The 18,932-nt window shown below is 32.0% G+C and overlaps 2 protein-coding genes and 1 long non-coding RNA gene across 4 annotated transcripts; 2 read left to right on the top strand and 1 right to left on the bottom strand.

Annotated features, from left to right (window-relative positions):
- Positions 1–205: 205 nt before the first annotated feature.
- LOC110010019 (uncharacterized) lies at positions 206–2,966 on the bottom strand. Its single transcript, XR_002284929.3, has 2 exons — positions 2,546–2,966; positions 206–924 (listed from the first exon to the last, which is right to left on the bottom strand). It is a non-coding gene; the product is annotated as an uncharacterized LOC110010019 (long non-coding RNA).
- A 105-nt stretch (positions 2,967–3,071) lies between these two features.
- Positions 3,072–6,790, top strand: LOC105638827 (F-box protein CPR1). 2 transcript variants are annotated; one of them, XR_001047083.4, is made up of 4 exons: positions 3,073–4,340; positions 4,429–4,506; positions 4,742–4,870; positions 6,411–6,790. XR_001047083.4 is itself a non-coding variant. In XM_012222697.4 (3 exons), exons 1-2 carry the CDS (start codon positions 3,217–3,219, stop codon positions 4,466–4,468), a joined length of 1,164 nt encoding a protein of 387 aa, XP_012078087.1. In that variant the 5' UTR covers positions 3,072–3,216; the 3' UTR covers positions 4,469–4,506; positions 6,411–6,790. The 2 variants fall into 2 exon arrangements, 1 of the variants encoding a protein (XP_012078087.1); XM_012222697.4 differs by lacking the exon at positions 4,742–4,870 and having other exon boundaries at positions 3,072–4,340.
- A 5,445-nt stretch (positions 6,791–12,235) lies between these two features.
- Positions 12,236–18,721, top strand: TDT (tonoplast dicarboxylate transporter). Its single transcript, XM_012222696.4, has 6 exons — positions 12,236–12,794; positions 13,329–13,812; positions 14,124–14,167; positions 14,243–14,338; positions 16,926–17,436; positions 18,398–18,721. Exons 1-6 carry the CDS (start codon positions 12,348–12,350, stop codon positions 18,436–18,438), a joined length of 1,623 nt encoding a protein of 540 aa, XP_012078086.1. The 5' UTR covers positions 12,236–12,347; the 3' UTR covers positions 18,439–18,721.
- Positions 18,722–18,932: the final 211 nt, after the last annotated feature.

An 18,932-nucleotide genomic window follows, 5' to 3' on the forward strand; every position in this document is an offset into this window, starting at 1 on the left:
GATGAAAGTAACTAAAATTAAAAATTGGTCTCTATCTATTGTACTTTCATATAAAAAGTAAATTAAATTTATCATTTCACTATTTAGAAAATCACTTTTCTTCCTCAATTTCATATTTTATTAAATAACTATTTCTCTCACTAAAATGAAATATGAAAATGTATGGTAATAATTAAATTCCACCAAAGTTATTTCATTTTAAGAATGAGCCGAATGATCATTTGCCTCTTAAATTTGCGCAAAAAAGTCTTATGGTCTCCTTTACTTTGAAAGTGACCTTGCGGAGCCCTAAATTTTTCTTTTTATAATAATTGCACACCTCGTCAGAGTAGTAAATTGGTTGTGCACAGCATGCGCGAATGACATAGAAAATTACAATTCTAAGTCACAATTAATTTTGCTACATTGGATATGCAACAAAAATTCATGAATCGAGCCAAATCAAATCAGCAACTAACCCGAAATCCCTTCTCCTCCTTCCTAATCGCACCACAGCCCCCACCCCTATGCTATTTGTTTTCCTTTCACCGGAGCTCAAAGCTCTGCCAATCTAACCACCTCACATCACCGGTGGCACCTCTGGCTATCGCTTTCTGCCTTCGTTCTTGTTTAAGCGGCGCTAATGAGAGAGACAAAGGGGCTTGTCGATCGAGACAATCCTCTTTCTCCTTTCTTTTGACGTTTTCGGTGACCTTAGCTTAAGTCGCTCCAACCAGAGCTTCTTGTCGTCGTTCCTCTTTCGCTCACTCCATCTCCAGTCTCTCTCTTTCTCTTTTAGCTAGCGCAGTAGAGAGCGAGTCGCAGTCATGCTTTTCCGCTTCAGCGCTACTCTCTGCTTCTTCGGCAAGATCGGTCACAAGCTAGCGAGATCAATCAAGGTCATAGATTACACCCTCCTGCCATCCTTAATAACTTCATCGGCCACTGCTCTCATCAACCCCAGTCACCGCAGCAAAGAGATGAGATTGGTTTAGTTTGAAAATAACCAACTCGAACGTGAATTTACAGAAAGAAAATAGGATGAGAGAAAAAAAATAAATTTAATAATATTCTGATTAACTTAGTAATAAAAAAATATATATTTTTCATGATTTAAAATGCCATCTATAAATGTTTTTACAACTTCATGCAGAGAAAAAGAATTTGCCTATTCACGCGTTGCTGATTGGATTAATAAGGGTGTGATGTTAACAATTTTATAATTTTAAGGTGCCACAAGGTCATATTGAAAGTAAATGAGGCCACAAGACTTTTTCCACGTTCAGGAGGCAAATGATGTATTCGGCCTTTGAAAATGAGTGAATATAATTATTACTGAAATGTAATTATGTAGTTTAATAATTAAATACAATAAAACATAAGAGCCACAAGAAAAAATGTTCAAAGTTCAGATCAAATTTATGTATCTAATAATTATTTCAAAAAAAGTAAAATTTTATTGAAGCTTAATGCCGAAGTTCATGGGAAGCACCTAAGGTTACCAGTATCGTAAAAAACTTTACTCATATTTTACGGGTAAACCCAGGGGTGGCCACGGTTCCGGAACCGCCGGTTTCGGTTCCGGGCAGTTCCGGAACCGAACCAAAAATTAACGATTCCGGTTATGATTTGGATCCGAATGGTTCCGATTTCTCAATGGTTCCAAAAAAATATAGTTCCGACCAATTTTCCAGTCGATTTTTCGACGGTTTCGACCGGTTTCAGACCGGTTCTAGCTGGTTTCGGACGATTCCGGCCGATTTCGGACGAAACTAGAACCGTCGGTTCCGACTGGAGCTGGGACCGCCGGTTCACGATTCCAAAATTGGTGGAACCAAAACCGAACCGGTTTGGACCGATTTCGATTCTAGTTCAGACCGGTTCCAGTTCCCATCGGTTCTGATTTCGGTTCCCACCGGTTCGAAACCGACGGTTCTGGTTTCGAAAACCGAATTTTGGTCACCCACTAAATAAACCATCGACTCAAACTTTTGCGTATTGTCACAGTTATACCCTAAAACCAATTTAATCCGTTAGGCATCCTAATTTTATTTTATTTTTTTGTCAAAATTATGCCCAACTTCGTTTTGGTCAAATTAGATACTATAATATTATTATTTGTGGGACCCGCCAGAGTTTGTGGAGTTCACTTGACCATCTGGTTAAGTGAAACGGTGTGTTTTGGGATTAAAAACAAAAGAAACCCTAACCCACTCAAATCCCTTCTCACCGATTAATAGAAAAACAATTACTAGGATTTCAGCAGAGCTGTAGAGTTCATTATCAAGGAGAATAATGATTTTATTCTTTTGGAATTTCCATATTTGCAGAGAAAGAGAAGAGAATGGGTGAGGATTTTTTTTTTTTTTTTTTTGAATTCCCATCACTACCTCTTGTCCATGTGTCAACAATCAAAATGATATTTGTTTTAGCTAGGAATGCCCAGATTCAATTAAAACAATCTATTTGGTTTAGTTTTCCATTGGATTCCGGCATTTAATCGATCATGAAACTATAAAGCAATGCCAGCAAACTGAAATTCATAATACAGGGAATATTTTTGTACCTATACCGTTTAACGTTGATGGCCGAAACACCATGGATTGGGGTCAGAAAATCTGGGCTATTCTTCTTTGATCAAAGGACATACAAGCTTTACCGGACATCAGTTAGGGCAAAGGAGACTGCATCGATTTGGTGGGGAATAGCTTCATCAGTCTGTGCTCAAACTTCCTGGATCACTGGTCGAACTCGCCGTGACTCGATTAAATCCCCATGGTGACCATACTGCTGTCTCTGCTTTTGTTGAGGAGAAACGATGAGAAGAAGGGGATTTGGTGGCTTAGGGTTTTATTTTTTTATTTTTTTCATTTAAACAAAACGCACAGTTTCACTTAACCATCCCTGGTTAAGTGAACTCAACAAAATTCAGTGAATCCACGGATAATAATATTATAATGTCTAATTTTGACCAAAATCAAATTAGGCTACAATTTTAACATAAACCGAAAAATTGAATGTCTGAAGATTAAATTGATTTTAAAGTGTAATTATTACCCATTATGCTCGCAACAGTCAGATTCATTAGATAAGACATCACGTAAAGAAGACACGTATCGAGTTGCAATTTGAAGGAAGTGCCTTTGTCCTATTTATCTAACAAGTGCGGCAATTTCCTTTCATTTCTTCAGCTACGGCAGAGAATCGTTACAAACCCTAGAAGCACGACACCAAATTATGTCAAATCTGCCATGGGACATGCTCGCCGAAATCCTCTGCCGGCTACCCGCCAAGAAACTTCTTTGCTTCAGGTGCGTATCTAAACTATGGCGAGCTTTAATAGATGGTCCCAATTTCATCAATTTACATCTCAAGCACTCCTTAGCTACGAGCTCTAATCTACACATCATCGTTAAGAATTCAGAGCTTTGCTCTGTAGATTTCGATTTGTTGGATAACCTCAAACAACTGGAGCATCCTTTGATGTGCTATAATCATAGCATCAAAATCTTGGGTTCCTGTAATGGGTTGCTTTGCATTTGCAATGTTGTGGATGATATTGCTCTTTGGAACCCATCTATTAGAAAGTACCATGTTTTACCCTACTTATCCATCGAGCTCAATCGCTATTTTGGGACTTGTTCGTGTAGAGTTTGTGTCTTTGGACTTGGGTATGATCAAAATAAGGATGACTTTAAGGTGGTTAGGATTGCACAGTTTACAGGAGTGGATAAGAAAAGCATCGAGTCTGAGGTCAAGGTTTATAGTTTGAGAAGAAATTCTTGGAGAAGGATCGGAGATATGCCTTATTTTGTTCTCTATCCTGGAGCCAATGGGATGTTTGTCAGTGGCGCTTTGCATTGGCTTGTGAGCCAAAGTCCTGAATCAAATGTTGCAGATGTAATTGTTGCTTTGGATTTAGGGGTTGAGGATTACAGGGAAGTGCCACAGCCTGAAGGTATGGGTAAAAACTTTAAAATGGATATGGGGATTCTTCATGGATGCCTATGTTTGCTTGGAAATTTTCAGGGTCAGAATACTGATGTGTGGGTGATGAAGAAGTATGGGGTCAAGGAGTCCTGGACTAAATCATTTTCAATTTCTCAGCATGAAGTTATTGGGAGTCTGAGACCCTTTAAACCTCTAGCATATTCAAGGAGTGGCAATGCAGTTCTCATGGAACACGACAACATAAACCTTTTCTGGTATGATCCAAGCAAGAAGGAAGCGGAGAATGTTTTGATTCAGAATATGCCAATTACCTTCGAAACAGAACTTTATGTTGGAAGCCTCGTTCCAATTAATGCAAATAGATTTCTTCAAGAGAGCGCACATGAGGAGACAAATACTAATAATCGGAGGTAAGATAAGATCTGTAACTTTTCTTGTATAGTTTTTGATTGTTGCATTTTGTTTAACTCATCAACATGGCTTCGCTTCTGTTATCAGGGATGATTTCTTGTCTAAGGGCTTCAAATTACTATTGTAAACCAATTTAAGAAGATCAAGTGATGAAGCAGAAAAGAGGTAATTTACTTACTTTCACTGTCAGTTGATATTATGTTTGCCGAAGTTCTGTCAAATTATGTCTTTTTATGGGTTAACTCAACTTTGTTGTCACCTTATATTCCAATTAAGGTAGGATTTAGTGTACTGCTGAATATTTAAATAAAAGGCCTGGCTAATACTTGTTTTAGTGTATGACTATCTACTTATTTTTCAGTTTATTTTCACTGCCTTTGGGTGCCTTTATTTCTGTCAGGGCTGAAACTGGTGAACAGGTATATATGTAGTTGAGCATATGATTAATTCTGAAGTAGAAGCAAAGAAGGGTTAATGATCTACGCTCTTAAGATGTCTTCCTTTTGTTTAATGAAAGCTATCTGGTCAGGTATTGTCTTGTCAGGGCCATATTCCGTCCATATATTCTTGGTTTCTGTCCTTATATTCTTCGTAGCTTGTATATAACACAGGTGTAGGATGATGTGGAAGTAATAATTTTCCTTTAAAAGGTTTAAGATGCTTATTTGTTTGAGTAGTTTCTACTCCTCTTTAGCACTGAAAGGTGTACTTTCTCCTTAATTGTTTGGAGTAGTTGATAGTGGATGCAGACTTTAAGACTTAAGAAACCAAATACATGGTTCTATCTGGATTTGTTCAGGATATTATTGAGTACTTTCTTGTCATTTTAGAGTTCTATTTATGTAACTATTCCAATAATTTATTGGCTGATTTGTAGCTTGAAGCATAGGATAAATTTGAAAAATTTACTGAAAGTTCATGGTATGTTTTGCAATCAATTTAAAACAGTAAATTAACTGTAGTTGCAAATTGAGAATGCCTGTTGCTGTGTTCCTCTGTTTTAGGAACATTTGTCATTTACTTTGTTTATTAGCATGTCCATTGATTTGTTTCAAGATCTTCAGATGAGTAAAATGAAGTGTGTCTACTAAGTCTATCAAAAGCTCAATGGTTTCTATGTAGAAGTCCGGTTTGTGAATGTTTTGGATGGTGAACAATGAAAAGTGGCTTGATTGGTCTTATTTTTGTTTGTTCTGCCAAATGAGAATATAATTGATCTCTTGAACGGATAAACAACGTTCTTTCCCTATATTTTCATTAGAAATTGACATTTGGAAGATACTATGGCATAAGAATATTAGAATAAAATATACCACTAATATGATTCTTTGTATTACTATGGCATAAACCCCATATCTTTGTATTATTTAACGTAACAGTATATATTTACATGACCTGTGCAAAGATTCTGCATTTGATAAAACAAAAGGATTTTTTGTGGCAGAAAATAGCCTGTGAGTCCCAGCATTTTATTTTTTTTAAAGCCAAAAATAGAAAAGCTGCAAGGGCTGAAAACATAGAGAATAAAGAAAGGGTGAAGGGAACAGGAATTGTTCAATGTCACTTTATATTTTACTAATACGAATGACAATTATTAATACATATATATGCCCTAAGGATATTGTTATTAGTAATGGATCAGGTTTGTGGCTACTATAGGATTCCCAAACAACATATTAGAAATTGACATTCTGAATTAATTTTATTTACTTCCTGTCTAGTGGCTTCATTGCAATTGAATAATTCATCATGAGACACGTAACTTGTTCCCATTTGCCATATTTTCATATGATTGAAGAGGAGTAAAAGCTTAACCTGCCTTATTAGTTGGCTTGGTGGTTAGGTAGCAAAAATGCCATCTGGTATGGGTTTAAGAATTTGTATGGGAGAAGAGAGAAGTTACACGAGAGAAAAGCTTCAGTAGTTGGTTGCTCTTGTAGATTGTGAATTGTTCAATTCTCTTCTATTAATGTTTTCCTCTTTTGTTGATTAACATGGGAAAAGTAGTATCTTAACAGGACTACAGGTCATTATGTAATTTTAGAATAATGTGGTTTTCTATTTTGCAGGGTCTAATGGAACTGATATTTGCAGAAAGTTTCCACATTGCAAGGAATTTGGATATTTTGGTTGAGAGCTCTCAATGATGTAAATAAAAATGGGTTGATGTTTGTTCTCGTTGGTTGATTGTTTACGAACTGCAATTGGAAGGTTTTATATTACGGCCTAAGTGTGACGATCACAGTTGGACTATAATCCTGAATTTGTTCAGAAAATTCAAGTATCAAGCTGCATGTGTATATTTCATGAAAGTTGCTGCCTGTAATATTAGATAGAAAGAAAGAAAGAAAGATGTTCTGTGGATATGTTGTGATGGATACTTGGATTGTAAAGATAACACGTCAAGTTTCTGCCTGTAATATTATCAAATTGGTTTTTACTTTTACAATGTCAGAAAAACAATATATATATATATATATATATGTGATTCGTCTATGAAATACGCCTGAGTTTAGTTGACATTGATCAGTAATATTTCCAAACGGAAGACAAGTTTGTGATAATGATAATTTTTGCGTTTTGGATATGAATCTTATAAAATAGCCCAATTTAGTTTTAATTGAATGGTTAAGAAACAATTGGAATCAAAACTAAAAAAAATTGTATCCTTCTTCATCGTGCTTAATTTCTGCCTCATACAAGAGGAAATGCAGAAAATAACGTTCTTGAAGCACTGAGCAATTCTTCATCGGACATTGCTACTATATATAGTTGCTTTACCGTTTCTAGCTCCTGGGCATAATAAGACTGAATAAGCAGCTGATTTGAGAAAAACAGTGGTTCACCTTGCCTGTAAGAACTGATATGGCAAATGCACTTCCCAATACTTCAATTGCAGAAGTTTAGGCCAAAATTTTATACAGAAATAGTCTTACCAATCACGCCTAACCTCAACAGCTTAAAGTGAAATCCAACAGATGAGAAAGTCATTGACTCTAAACATGTGAAACTAACCAAAAGCTGGTTTCTGGCTAAGTGGTCCTTCTGCTAAGGCTTTCTTAGTCTCCACATAAAAATTAAAGTTCCTAAGTGATGAACCCTTCTTGTATTCTGTGTTCAGGATTTGTTTCCTTATTGGGTTATTACTGCCAGCCACAAGTGGGTCTATTTTTTAATCCAATTTCACAAATAATATATATATATATATATATATATATATATATATATATGTGTGTGTGTGTGTGTGTGTGCGTGTGTGTGTGTGTGTGTGTGTCCGTGCTTGGTGCTTGGAATCAAAATGCTATGCAATAGATAGTACAGGCAATAGATAGTATTTAAATCGTAAAAAGGAAAGCGTAGCTGCAATTTATTTATCTGTCGCCAATTTAACTATTTCTAGTGTTCAGTTCATTGCTCTGTCTCAATCCTTACTCCTGTACTTGTAGCCTGTAGTTTCACTTTCAGCTATAAACATATGCTCTAAACAATTTATTGCATAGGTTTTTTTTTTTTTTTTTTAATGCTATAAAGAAAGATAGTATTTAAATAATCCATGCTTGGTGCTTGTTTAATGTTCTGTTCACGGGCAATGGATAGTATAATATATTTTTATTCAGGTTATTAAGATCCTGTGATAATTTTGTTTAATTATATTTATATATTAAATATTTCATAGAGTTTTTATTTATATTACTTATACATATAAGTTTATATTACTTATACATATAAGTCGCGATCAACATTTTAATGTGCAAGTTATGAAATTCTTATCAGATTTTGCTTTCAAATGTATTTTTAATTTTTATATTATGTGAACTGATAGTATTTAAGAAACTTGATTACTTATTCTAAATTTCAGAAAAGTTGTGATTAGGACAAAGCAATTGATGCATCCATAAAGATTGTATGGGAAAAACAGACAGCATTGAGATATTCAGATCTTTTGAGTTACTTAAAGCAAGAGGGAAAGAAACCATATGCTAAGGATAATGTTTGGAAAAATGGAGTGAATATTGGAAAAGATTTGAGTTATTAAGAAGTCGGAGATTTTATTGAAGAACCGCAGGTCAGAGAAAGATGATGAAGGATCTGATATGTCTCTTCATACTAGAGGATCCATATCTGCGTTAGAGCATCAAGAAAACATGGTAATATTCTACCTAATAAAAAAAAAAAAAAACTATTTCATTATTATAGAATGTGTGTGTGTATATATATAACTTATAATTGTTGTTTTGTATTATATAGATTGTAGAGACTAGAAATGAACCTACCTTGGGAGAGCTTTATCATCTACATACAAAAAAGAAAAACGATGTTGATCATGATTTTATTGACTATCGGTCCTAGCAAGTATTTGTAAGTTCATTAAATTTCACTCTGAACTTGTTGTTAATTAACATGTCGATGCAAGAATGTTTAAAATGCAACTTATTATTACATAATATAACATTTATAAATGCTAAATTATGATTATTGATGGAAGAAGGACTACCAATCTCAGATGGATAATACTTCTCAACGCTAAACAGGAGAAGATTCAAAACAACAAATCCAGGATAACAGAGAAATTTTCATTCAAGCTACAGGAGGACGTTATAGGCGAATATATGGCATTGGGACTCAGTCATCGAGTTACTACTCAGGTATTGGTCAATGTTCGTCATCTGCTTCATCTTCAGCTATGGAGACAAGTGAGTCATCTTGGGCTTAGGAAGAAAGGATATCCACATTAGAGAGATTGGTGCAACAACAGTCTGATATGCTTGCACAGATTCATCAGCATCTTCAGATACAATTGAGATAGACCTTCATAACTCCTCCATCTAATTCCACTTATTCTACTGTACCTCCTACTGCGACAGTTAGGCCCGCTTGACGTTTTGATGCATCTATTATCATTGGATTCCATGCTGATCGGACTACAAATGATGCAGAGGATGATCGAGATGAAAATCTTGATTAGTAGCCATCCTAATAAACTAGTATCATCTCTATTTAAACATTTAAAAACATATAACTAGATGTTGAGAGACCTTTTTCTTTTCTTCCTTTGTCTTTGTAATTTTAATACAGTATCGAACATGTTTGCTGAATTAATTGTGAGATATTATAAATATATTGCAGGTGTATTATGGTATGTGGTGTTAAATATTGAATTGGAATTGTTGATTATTACATGTTTTGATGTTATATATAAAGCATGTCAATTATATAAATTGAGGAAAAATTTTTTAAATCTTTTTGAAATTAGCGACAAAATAGTGTTAAATTAGCAACAAAATAAATTCATTTTATCAACCTAACAAATAAATCTAACGACAAAATAAGACAATTTACCAACAAAACAGTAACAAAATTAGCTCCAAGAATTCCAACAAAATACCTACAAATTTTGTCTATTTTATTTTATAGTACTGACAAAAATTTTAAAATTTTGTCTTTAATTTACCAATAAAATGTGGTTTTTGTCAGTAAAAAATAGCGATAAGGGTTTTAGCATCAAAAATATTTTATTGCTATTTTGATGGTAAAATCTAATTTCGCTAATATTTTATTTTCTTATAGTGCGTTATTTTACCATCAAATTATTTCATAGCGATGACAATTTAAAATAACTTATTTTCAAATGAAATTAAAAATTTATATTTAATCTGAACAAGTTACGTATAGAATATTTATAGATTTTAACCTCCTATTTATAAGTGTTGGACAAATTTAATTTAAGAGTTACTGGTAAATTCAATCAGTTTATTAATTTATAAAAATTAAAATAAATTCAATGAAATCTAAAGCTTTCAATTATTTTAAATAAGCTCCACACTAAATTATTAATAGTTCAAATCTAATCTTTCTTAGGGGTGCTAAATTGGCCTTTGTTGCTAACTATAACTAAAGTTTATTACTCTAGAATGGAATGTAAATTTTGGTGACGTGGCGAATAAACGGAATCGCCTTCACAATTTCGAAGGCACTGTACAACCGCCATATCCGTTATCCTAGATTCCTAGTCAATAATTCATATATCCAACCCAATAATTGACTGATTATTGACCTTAAAAAAATTGTGAACCACAAGGCGTGGCCTTGTCTCTTCATTTTGTGGTCCACATCCACTCAACACACACCACTCTCCTCACATTTTTCTTGTTTTTTAAGCCATCAATTATTTACTTGACACTTGATGGCTGCTTTCTCTCTGTAATATAATACTGGCGAACTTCACATCTTTCAAAAAATATTTATTAAATTTATTTAAATTATGATAAATTATTGAGCAAATTAATTATATTATTTTTAATTTAATATTAATTTTTTAAAAAAATTATTAAATTGAATTAATAATTATTGATTATATATAAAGGGTAAATATAAAAAAAAAATATTACTCATTGAAATCATAAATTTTACAAGATTTTGAAACAAACTATTTTTTCAAATGTGACAAATAATATGAAACTTAGATAGTAATTGTCATTTTATTTAACCTAAATATGCAACTGATAACTATTTATATTTAATTCGGATATAATTTAGTTGGTTTTTTGATTAATGTGAAAAGTGAAAGATATCAAATTAAAATTCTTATATCAAAAATTTTTTTATCAATTTAGTGAGCCAAGAAATATTATTTCTATTGTATAATTCATAATATTATTCCACGTCTTAGTAAGCCTTTTAATGAAGAAAAATATTATTTTCAAACCAAAATAATGTATTTTAATGTCAGCATAGTTCAAAATATATTCACCATCCCTTTACATATTTTACTAATAAAACAATATAACATCTACGCTAATATTGGAAATTATTTAATTTAAATCCCCTTCAACGGGTAATATATGTGATATCCAAATCCTGAACCCTAGAATGAGAGTTTTTCAATTTTTAAAAATTTCAATTTCTTCAATGACATAAAATTGTAGAAAATTTCTTTTGTACTAATATTGGAAAAAAAAAAATTTTTTTACTCATAAAATTTATTTCTTCTTCAAGATTATATTTATCAAAAGATTTCAATTATTTATATTTATATTTCTTATTTGTATTATGTTAATATTATGACATACTCATGTTAATTTTTATTAGTGAATTGCCAATTTTCTTAAAAAAATATAATTTGAATTGAATTAAAATATTTAATTCAATTTGAAAATGATTTTAGTGATAAATATTATCATAAAACAAGAGTTGAAATATTGACCAGGCATCTTCATGTCATTCTTATCGCCAAAAGATGCACACATAAATTTTTAATGTCATTGTTTTGTTTTATTTAACGCATAAGTTAACCGTGTATGACAAATAATGAATGAATATTAATTAGCTACCTCCACATATGGCTTCACACAGTATAATAAAATTAATCATATCGATTTCATTTGTTAATTTTTAATGTATTCGATTTGATTGTGATTTTAATAGAAAAAATTAATTTAATTTCTATTAAATTTAAAAAATAAATATAGATTCGCTTAAATATAATTAAAATTAAATCGAATTGAACATATTCGATTTAATTTAATTTCATTTTATCTTTAAAAAATTTTGAATTTATTCGATTCGATTTGAATCAAATCAATTAAATTTTCGTAAATCATCATTCTTCCAATTTCAAAGACATTGATTTTATATTATTAAGAGTGTCTTTCTAACTCCCGCTTAACAGTTAAATGAGAGAGTACATTTCCCGATTGTTTTGAAATTGTCGAATTAAAATCTGATGCACTTCCACGACTAGACCCATTTATATCGGGTTACAAAGCATAATTATTAATAAAGAAAGGGGAGAGAACTTGTCCACTTATTATTATTAATAAAGAAAGGAGAGAGAATTTGTCCACTTATTTCCTTCCTTTCATATTCATGTATAAATCCATATATAGTAATACTGAAGAAAAATAAATCCATATATAGTAGAGCCACCTCAGCTGACTATCTACAGTACAATTCTCATATATAATGAACGTCCGTAGCAAATTCTTCAACGAACCCACTTGAACAAAATGAAAGGTGATAATACCTCCGATCAAATCTCCGATGACCCCAAGGCTCCACTTCTACCAGTCGAAAATCCTGTAGCTCAACGGTCACAAAGCTTTGATCAGTCCTCATCTGTGAGCTCCCTTCTCACGCCAGGAAATTTCTACATCCTGTTAGGACCCCTTTTGAGCGCTATAATATGCATGTTAGTGAAGCTAAACGGTGCTCCGGTAGCTAGCCGGAATATGTTAGCTATTATTGCTTGGATGTTCTCTTGGTGGCTGACGGAGGCTGTGCCTATGCCGATTACTTCAATGACACCTCTGTTTCTATTTCCCGTGTTTGAAATTGATTCTTGTGATAATGTGGCCAAATCTTATATGGATGATGTGATTGCCCTTGTTCTTGGAAGCTTTATCTTGGCTCTTGCTGTAGAGCACTATAACATTCACAGGAGATTGGCCTTAAACGTGAGTCCCATTTCTTTTTAGTTCTATGAATAATTCTTCTTTTGCAAAGCATCTATCACTAGTATTTTTGTTTTTGGAAAATTCAGGATGTTTTTGTTTTTTAAGGAAATAAAATTCAGGAATTTAAATTGGTTAATCCCTGAATAAAGGTAGAAAGTGGATTTTTTTTTTTCAAAAAAAACAAAATTATTGAGAGATTGGTCGGGCTGGATATTGGTTTTCTTAAACTTTTGTATCTTCTGGTACAACGTTGCAAGTTGTTGCCGTTAATTGGTTTATCAAACAATTTCAACTGGCAGAAATTACGCTAGTTGGTTTGGTTAATTACCTGTCATTAGCTGCAAATCAATTTTTCAGGAGAAAAAAAAAAGGGGGAGAGATACATATTGAGGAGAATATTCATGTTCATATTATGTTTTTGCCAGAAAGAAACAGAATCTAGAAGAATAAGACTGTCTACCAATACGAGGTTTTTGAACTTGAATTATTGGAATGTTTGAACATGCAATTGAGAGCTAACTAATAATATTGCAGATAACCCAAATGTTCTGTGGAGATCCACTAAATCCACAGCTGCTCCTCCTCGGCATTTGCGGAACCACAGCATTTGTCAGCATGTGGATGCACAACGTGGCGGCAGCGGTGATGATGATGCCTGTCGCGACTGGAATCTTACAGCGGCTTCCGATGGGTCCCAACCAAGCACAAAATAATGTAGTGCGAAATTTCTGCAAGGCAGTGGTGCTTGGGGTAATATACTCTGCAGCTGTTGGAGGGATGAGCACGTTAACTGGGACAGGTGTCAATCTGATACTGGTGGGGATGTGGAAGAGTTATTTTCCTTTGGCAGATCCAATCAGTTTTAGTACTTGGTTGTTTTTTGGATTTCCCCTGGCTTTGATTATCTTCTTTGCTTTGTGGGCCATACTTTGTCTATTGTATTGCTCAAAGGGTTCTGGGCAAGTCCTATCTGCTTACTTGGATAGAGCTCATCTTAAAAGAGAACTACAAATGCTAGGTAAGAACAAGTTTGGTTTTTTAAATATTCTCTTTTGATAGAAAAAATTAAATTAATTTTTTTAATGACAGAACTAACCAAATGCTCTCTCAGGTACTCGTTGACTCTTTCTCTCTCTCTCTCTCTCTCTCATCTAGAGAATCACCAATAAATAAGATAAGTTGTATTTATTTATATAAAAATATTCTTTTAAATCATTTTTCAATTTTTAGGAAGCAAGATTAATAAATAACAATCTGTTTTGTGCTTAATGCATTTTCCTAATAATTAATAATTAAGCACCAATTTGTTTGTTTGATGAGGACATGCAGGTCCAATGGCTTTTGCTGAAAAGATGATTTTAGCCATATTTGGGGTTAGTGACTTAAATAACAACTGCTAACTGTATTCTTAATTTTGAGGAAGGCTCTTAATTTTAATTTAATTGCAGATGTTAATAGTTCTATGGATGACAAGAAGCTTAACAGATGAAACTCCTGGTTGGGGAGCTCTCTTCAATGGCCGTGCTGGGGATGGAACTGTCAGTGTAAGTATTGTTCATTTTTCAAATTCACATTTGACACGTAATTTCGGTGATAACATTAAAAAATAAAAAATAAGTTTATTTTTTATTGGTAATTAAAAAAAACATTGGTCAATTAGTTTAGTGTATAGAATAGTCTCATATACCAGTAGCTAGATTACATGGACATGAGAAATGGGACACGAAATACGCAAATGTGCATTGTGTGATAATTTTTAAACAAGTAGAACATCCACATGCTTAAGGCATTACACTTAATAAGTAATCCATTAATATTTCAAATAAATAAATAATCATTTATAATAAATCATAAACCTACAAATAAAAAAGTACTTAATTTCTTATTTTAATATAATTAGTTAAATTTTCAAAATTATTATCACTATTGAAACATACATTAATATTGTGTGTGAATCTTTGAAATAGGTCATACTATACATAAATTTTGCTATTATTGATGAAATGTTTCGCAGGATACTTAAGAAAGTATATCTTAATTATGGATGACAATTTTATCTGACCCGGCGGGTACTTGATCAGATCCGATCTGATTTTGGCGGATTTGAGTAGTGAATAAACAGATTTGAACATGCTCAAATAGTATTTTTACTACCCGTATTGAGTTCGGATCAGATTCAATGACTCGAGTACCCACTACCCGTTTAATTAATATGCTAAAAATATTTAAAATAATTATTTTTCTGAAGAAAATTATATATATATATATATATATATATATATATATATATATATATATATATATATTTATATACCTTTTTAATTATAATAATGCAAAATTATATTTAATATTTATATTATATTTTTATTAAATCAAAATATAATTTTATAAATTTTTTACTTTTTTTATTTTTAAAAAATAAAAAAAATATTTTTAATGTAAACGAGTATATTTAGTAGATAATTATAATCGGGTTCAGAACGGATTCGGTTATTAAAGATGAATTTCTAAATATGTTCGGATATTTAATTTCTAATCGGGTATTTAAATAGATTCGGATATTTATAATATATTTTATATCATTTTATTATTTTTAAATGATATTATAAAAGATAATTTCATGTTTTAATACTCGTCTGGGCGTTGCACACGGGTGCTAACATTAGTTTAAATAAAATATATAAAAGTGTCCCACCATCTCACCTGGAGTTAATTTAACTCAAGCTCAATCATACATAAGTCAGTAAGCACACTATTTCAATTAAAACTCAAAATCCTTATTCTTTTCTCCCTCAACTAGATCGACAACCGCTGCATATCTGAACCCACCATTATCAATTGATCTATGAAGAACAGAAATTAATCTTACCCCTAGCTGAAGCTCTCTCCTCTCTCTCATTCTAAATAGTTTTCATTTCCCATGGCTACTAACATTATCTCTAATCAATATTGAATCTTTCGCTCTTATATGAACCACAACATCTCTTTCTACATTAAATCATCAATCATCCGTCATCTCCATTTTTAATCTTCTGAAAAAAGTTATGTCCTTCAACAATCAACAGGATAAATAAGAAGGATCAATTTGGTGTTTTCTTAATTTTCTATTTCTCAGGTGTGGTGCTTGTGATTGTTTGGTGTTTGGGTTAAATTTTCAATGGGTATTTGATTGGTGATGAAGAAAGAGTGAGTGATAATTAAATTGACAACTGATTTTTTGTTCCACTATTTTGAGGCTTCTACTTAAACTGAGGATGAAGGCAAGGTGCTATCAATATTGCCCACTTGCTTTATCTTTTTTTTTTTTTTTTTTTTTTTTTTTTTTTTGCTATTTTCAAAATGAGGAATGCAAGCTCTATCGAAGGAGAAAGAAAAAGAGAGAGAGAAAAGGGTGGGTTCATTTGGTTTCAATACGGTGAGTTTTAGCTCGTTGTATTAAGTTAACCCAAGGTTCTAATATGAGTCCCACACTATATTAATTTACATTCTTAAACCTAATATAGTTTTAGGGTGCTAATATATGTAATTTTCAAAATAAGGTGTATAGGTATAAAGATAGATTTAGGGTAATTCTGCAACAATGAGAGTATTTTTGTGGATTAAGCCATAAATTTATACAAATCAAATAATAATTAGAGTTGAGCCTTCTAATTCAAAAATCTATATGGTACCAAAGTATAAAAATAATTATAACGCTATGCTTAGGGATAATTTTTGGTATTCATAATTAGAGATATTTTTGAACTAATTTGCTTATCTTTAAACTACTTAAATAATAACTTTTAAAGATAATTTAGTGTTTTGCATAACGTATTATAATTATAGTAGCATTTAAAAATTAAAGGAGTGTTCATTAAAGGTTATCTCCATTAACTTTTAACATTACATACAATTAATTGAATTTACTTTAATTATTTCACATTTGCCAGCTAATCAAATAAATATTTTTACTAAATACTCTTGCTTTAAATAACTAATTACTAACAATAATATTTAGTAAATCAATTGACAACAACTAATAGTTACTAAAATAGCTAATATTACAGAACATATGACCTAAATCTCGTTTTCATACTGTCATGATATATTTTGATATATTATTTCTAATCGAATCATGTAATTTTTACATAGGTTATGATGGCAACATTACTATTCATAATTCCAAACAAGAAGCGAAAGGGGGAGAAATTGATGGATTGGAACAAATGCAAGAAGCTACCATGGAATATAATATTGCTACTAGGAGCTGGTTTTGCCATTGCTGATGGAGTAAGGTCTAGTGGGCTGGCGGATGTCTTATCAAAAGCCTTGGACTTTCTGGAGGAAGCCCCATACGTAGCCATTGCACCTCTTGTTTGTCTAATAAGTGCAACAATTACTGAATTTACATCCAATAATGCCACTACAACCCTACTGGTTCCCTTACTCATCCAAATTGCAAAAACCATGAACGTGCATCCTCTGCTTCTCATGGTTCCTGGAGCAATTGGTGCACAATTTGCTTTCTTGCTCCCAACTGGAACACCTTCAAATATCGTAGGGTTCACTACGGGACATATTGAGATTAAAGATATGATAAAGACTGGATTGCCACTCAAGATTGTTGGTATTGCAGCACTCTCCTTTCTCATGCCTACATTAGGTAATTATACAATTTTAAATAATTTATTGAGGAATGCTAGTAACTATTGTTCTGAAAACCGGTTGACTCGAGAACCATACTGTAGTCTGTTTGGATTGAACAATAATATCGGCATCTTCAAAAATCAGTATAAACTGGTAAAATCGGATGAAAACCGATGAACCGGACCAGTAGTTAGTACGGTTCAATTCAAATTTTGAATTTTTCTCAAGATATGAGTCACTTTAAAATTTGAATTCTTACAAGTAAGGCTACTAATTTTTTAGTGTTTGGGCCTCTTTATTTCTAAGCTCAAAGTCTTAATTTGTTAATCAAAATTTGAAGGCCAAATGTGAAAAATAATATTATATTTTATGATAATTAATTTTTTTTATTTAACATTAAATTTAGTCATGTTTTATCCTTTTTTAATATAAAATTATTTACTCTTCTTTTTTATTTATTTTTTAAAATCCAAATTTTAGACAGTTTTTCATTTGATATCAAAATTTTTTGTAACCTATATTTTTAATTGCATTTAATTAATATATTTAAAAATATATTGTTCTCAGAACCCATATCTTCTCAGAACATTGCCAACCACATTCACTCTTCAAAATAATTGTTTTACACTCCTTTTTATTAGTTGAAATGCATTTGTGATTTCTATGCCTTAGTGGGTGACACTCTTTTTTATTAGTTGAAATGCATTTGTTATTTCTTAAGGTATCTTGTTACTTATTATAAAAAATAATCAAAAAAAAAAAAAATTACCTTTTCTCTCTCAATTTACGTGTTACAATAGGTAGCAAGTTGTGTTCAGGAACAATAAATGAATTTCAATCAATAAAAGAAAAGTGTTAGACAATCACTTTGAAGAGTGACCATGGCCAACATTCCTCATATTTCCTTTTCAATTTTGAAATTTTTTTGTGAATTGACTAAGTTTATGTGATTTTCGCAAAATGTTTGGTTATTGCAGGATCTTATGTTTTCAAGACCAATGGAGAGATTCGATTTTAGTTGTACTATGGTCATGTGTGACTATATGTCTATGATTCGCAGAAGGTCTTCCCAGTTCATGAGATGATGATTATTGTATAGGTATGTGTAAAATTTAATTTTTTTTGTGCAAGCCAAGAGCATGCTCTTCTTATGCCCAGAATTTTCACTTCTTATTTTGCATTTTCATTTCCATTTACACTGATTGTTATACATGTGTAATGGTAATGAAAAGAATGCTGCTTGTAATGTATGTATGCATGTCTATCCATAAATTATGTAAGTATTTGCACTGTATAGCGTATATCCGATCTTGTCAATGTGAAATACATCTGCTTCCGAAGAAGTTGTTTATATTCCGTAGAATCTTATAGCAAATTTATCTAGAGGTGAAGAGCCGACATCAAGATTTTAAACTCTCATACTAATGTAAGCAGAAGCGAATCTAGAAATATTTTCAATATATAATTTTTTTAAAAAAATAGGGGTCAAAGATAAATAAATTAAAATTTATG

This window comes from Jatropha curcas, chromosome 2, assembly GCF_041381405.1.
Source record: "Jatropha curcas cultivar XTBG-Jc1 chromosome 2, XTBG_Jcur_1.0, whole genome shotgun sequence".
NCBI lineage: Eukaryota > Viridiplantae > Streptophyta > Magnoliopsida > Malpighiales > Euphorbiaceae > Jatropha > Jatropha curcas.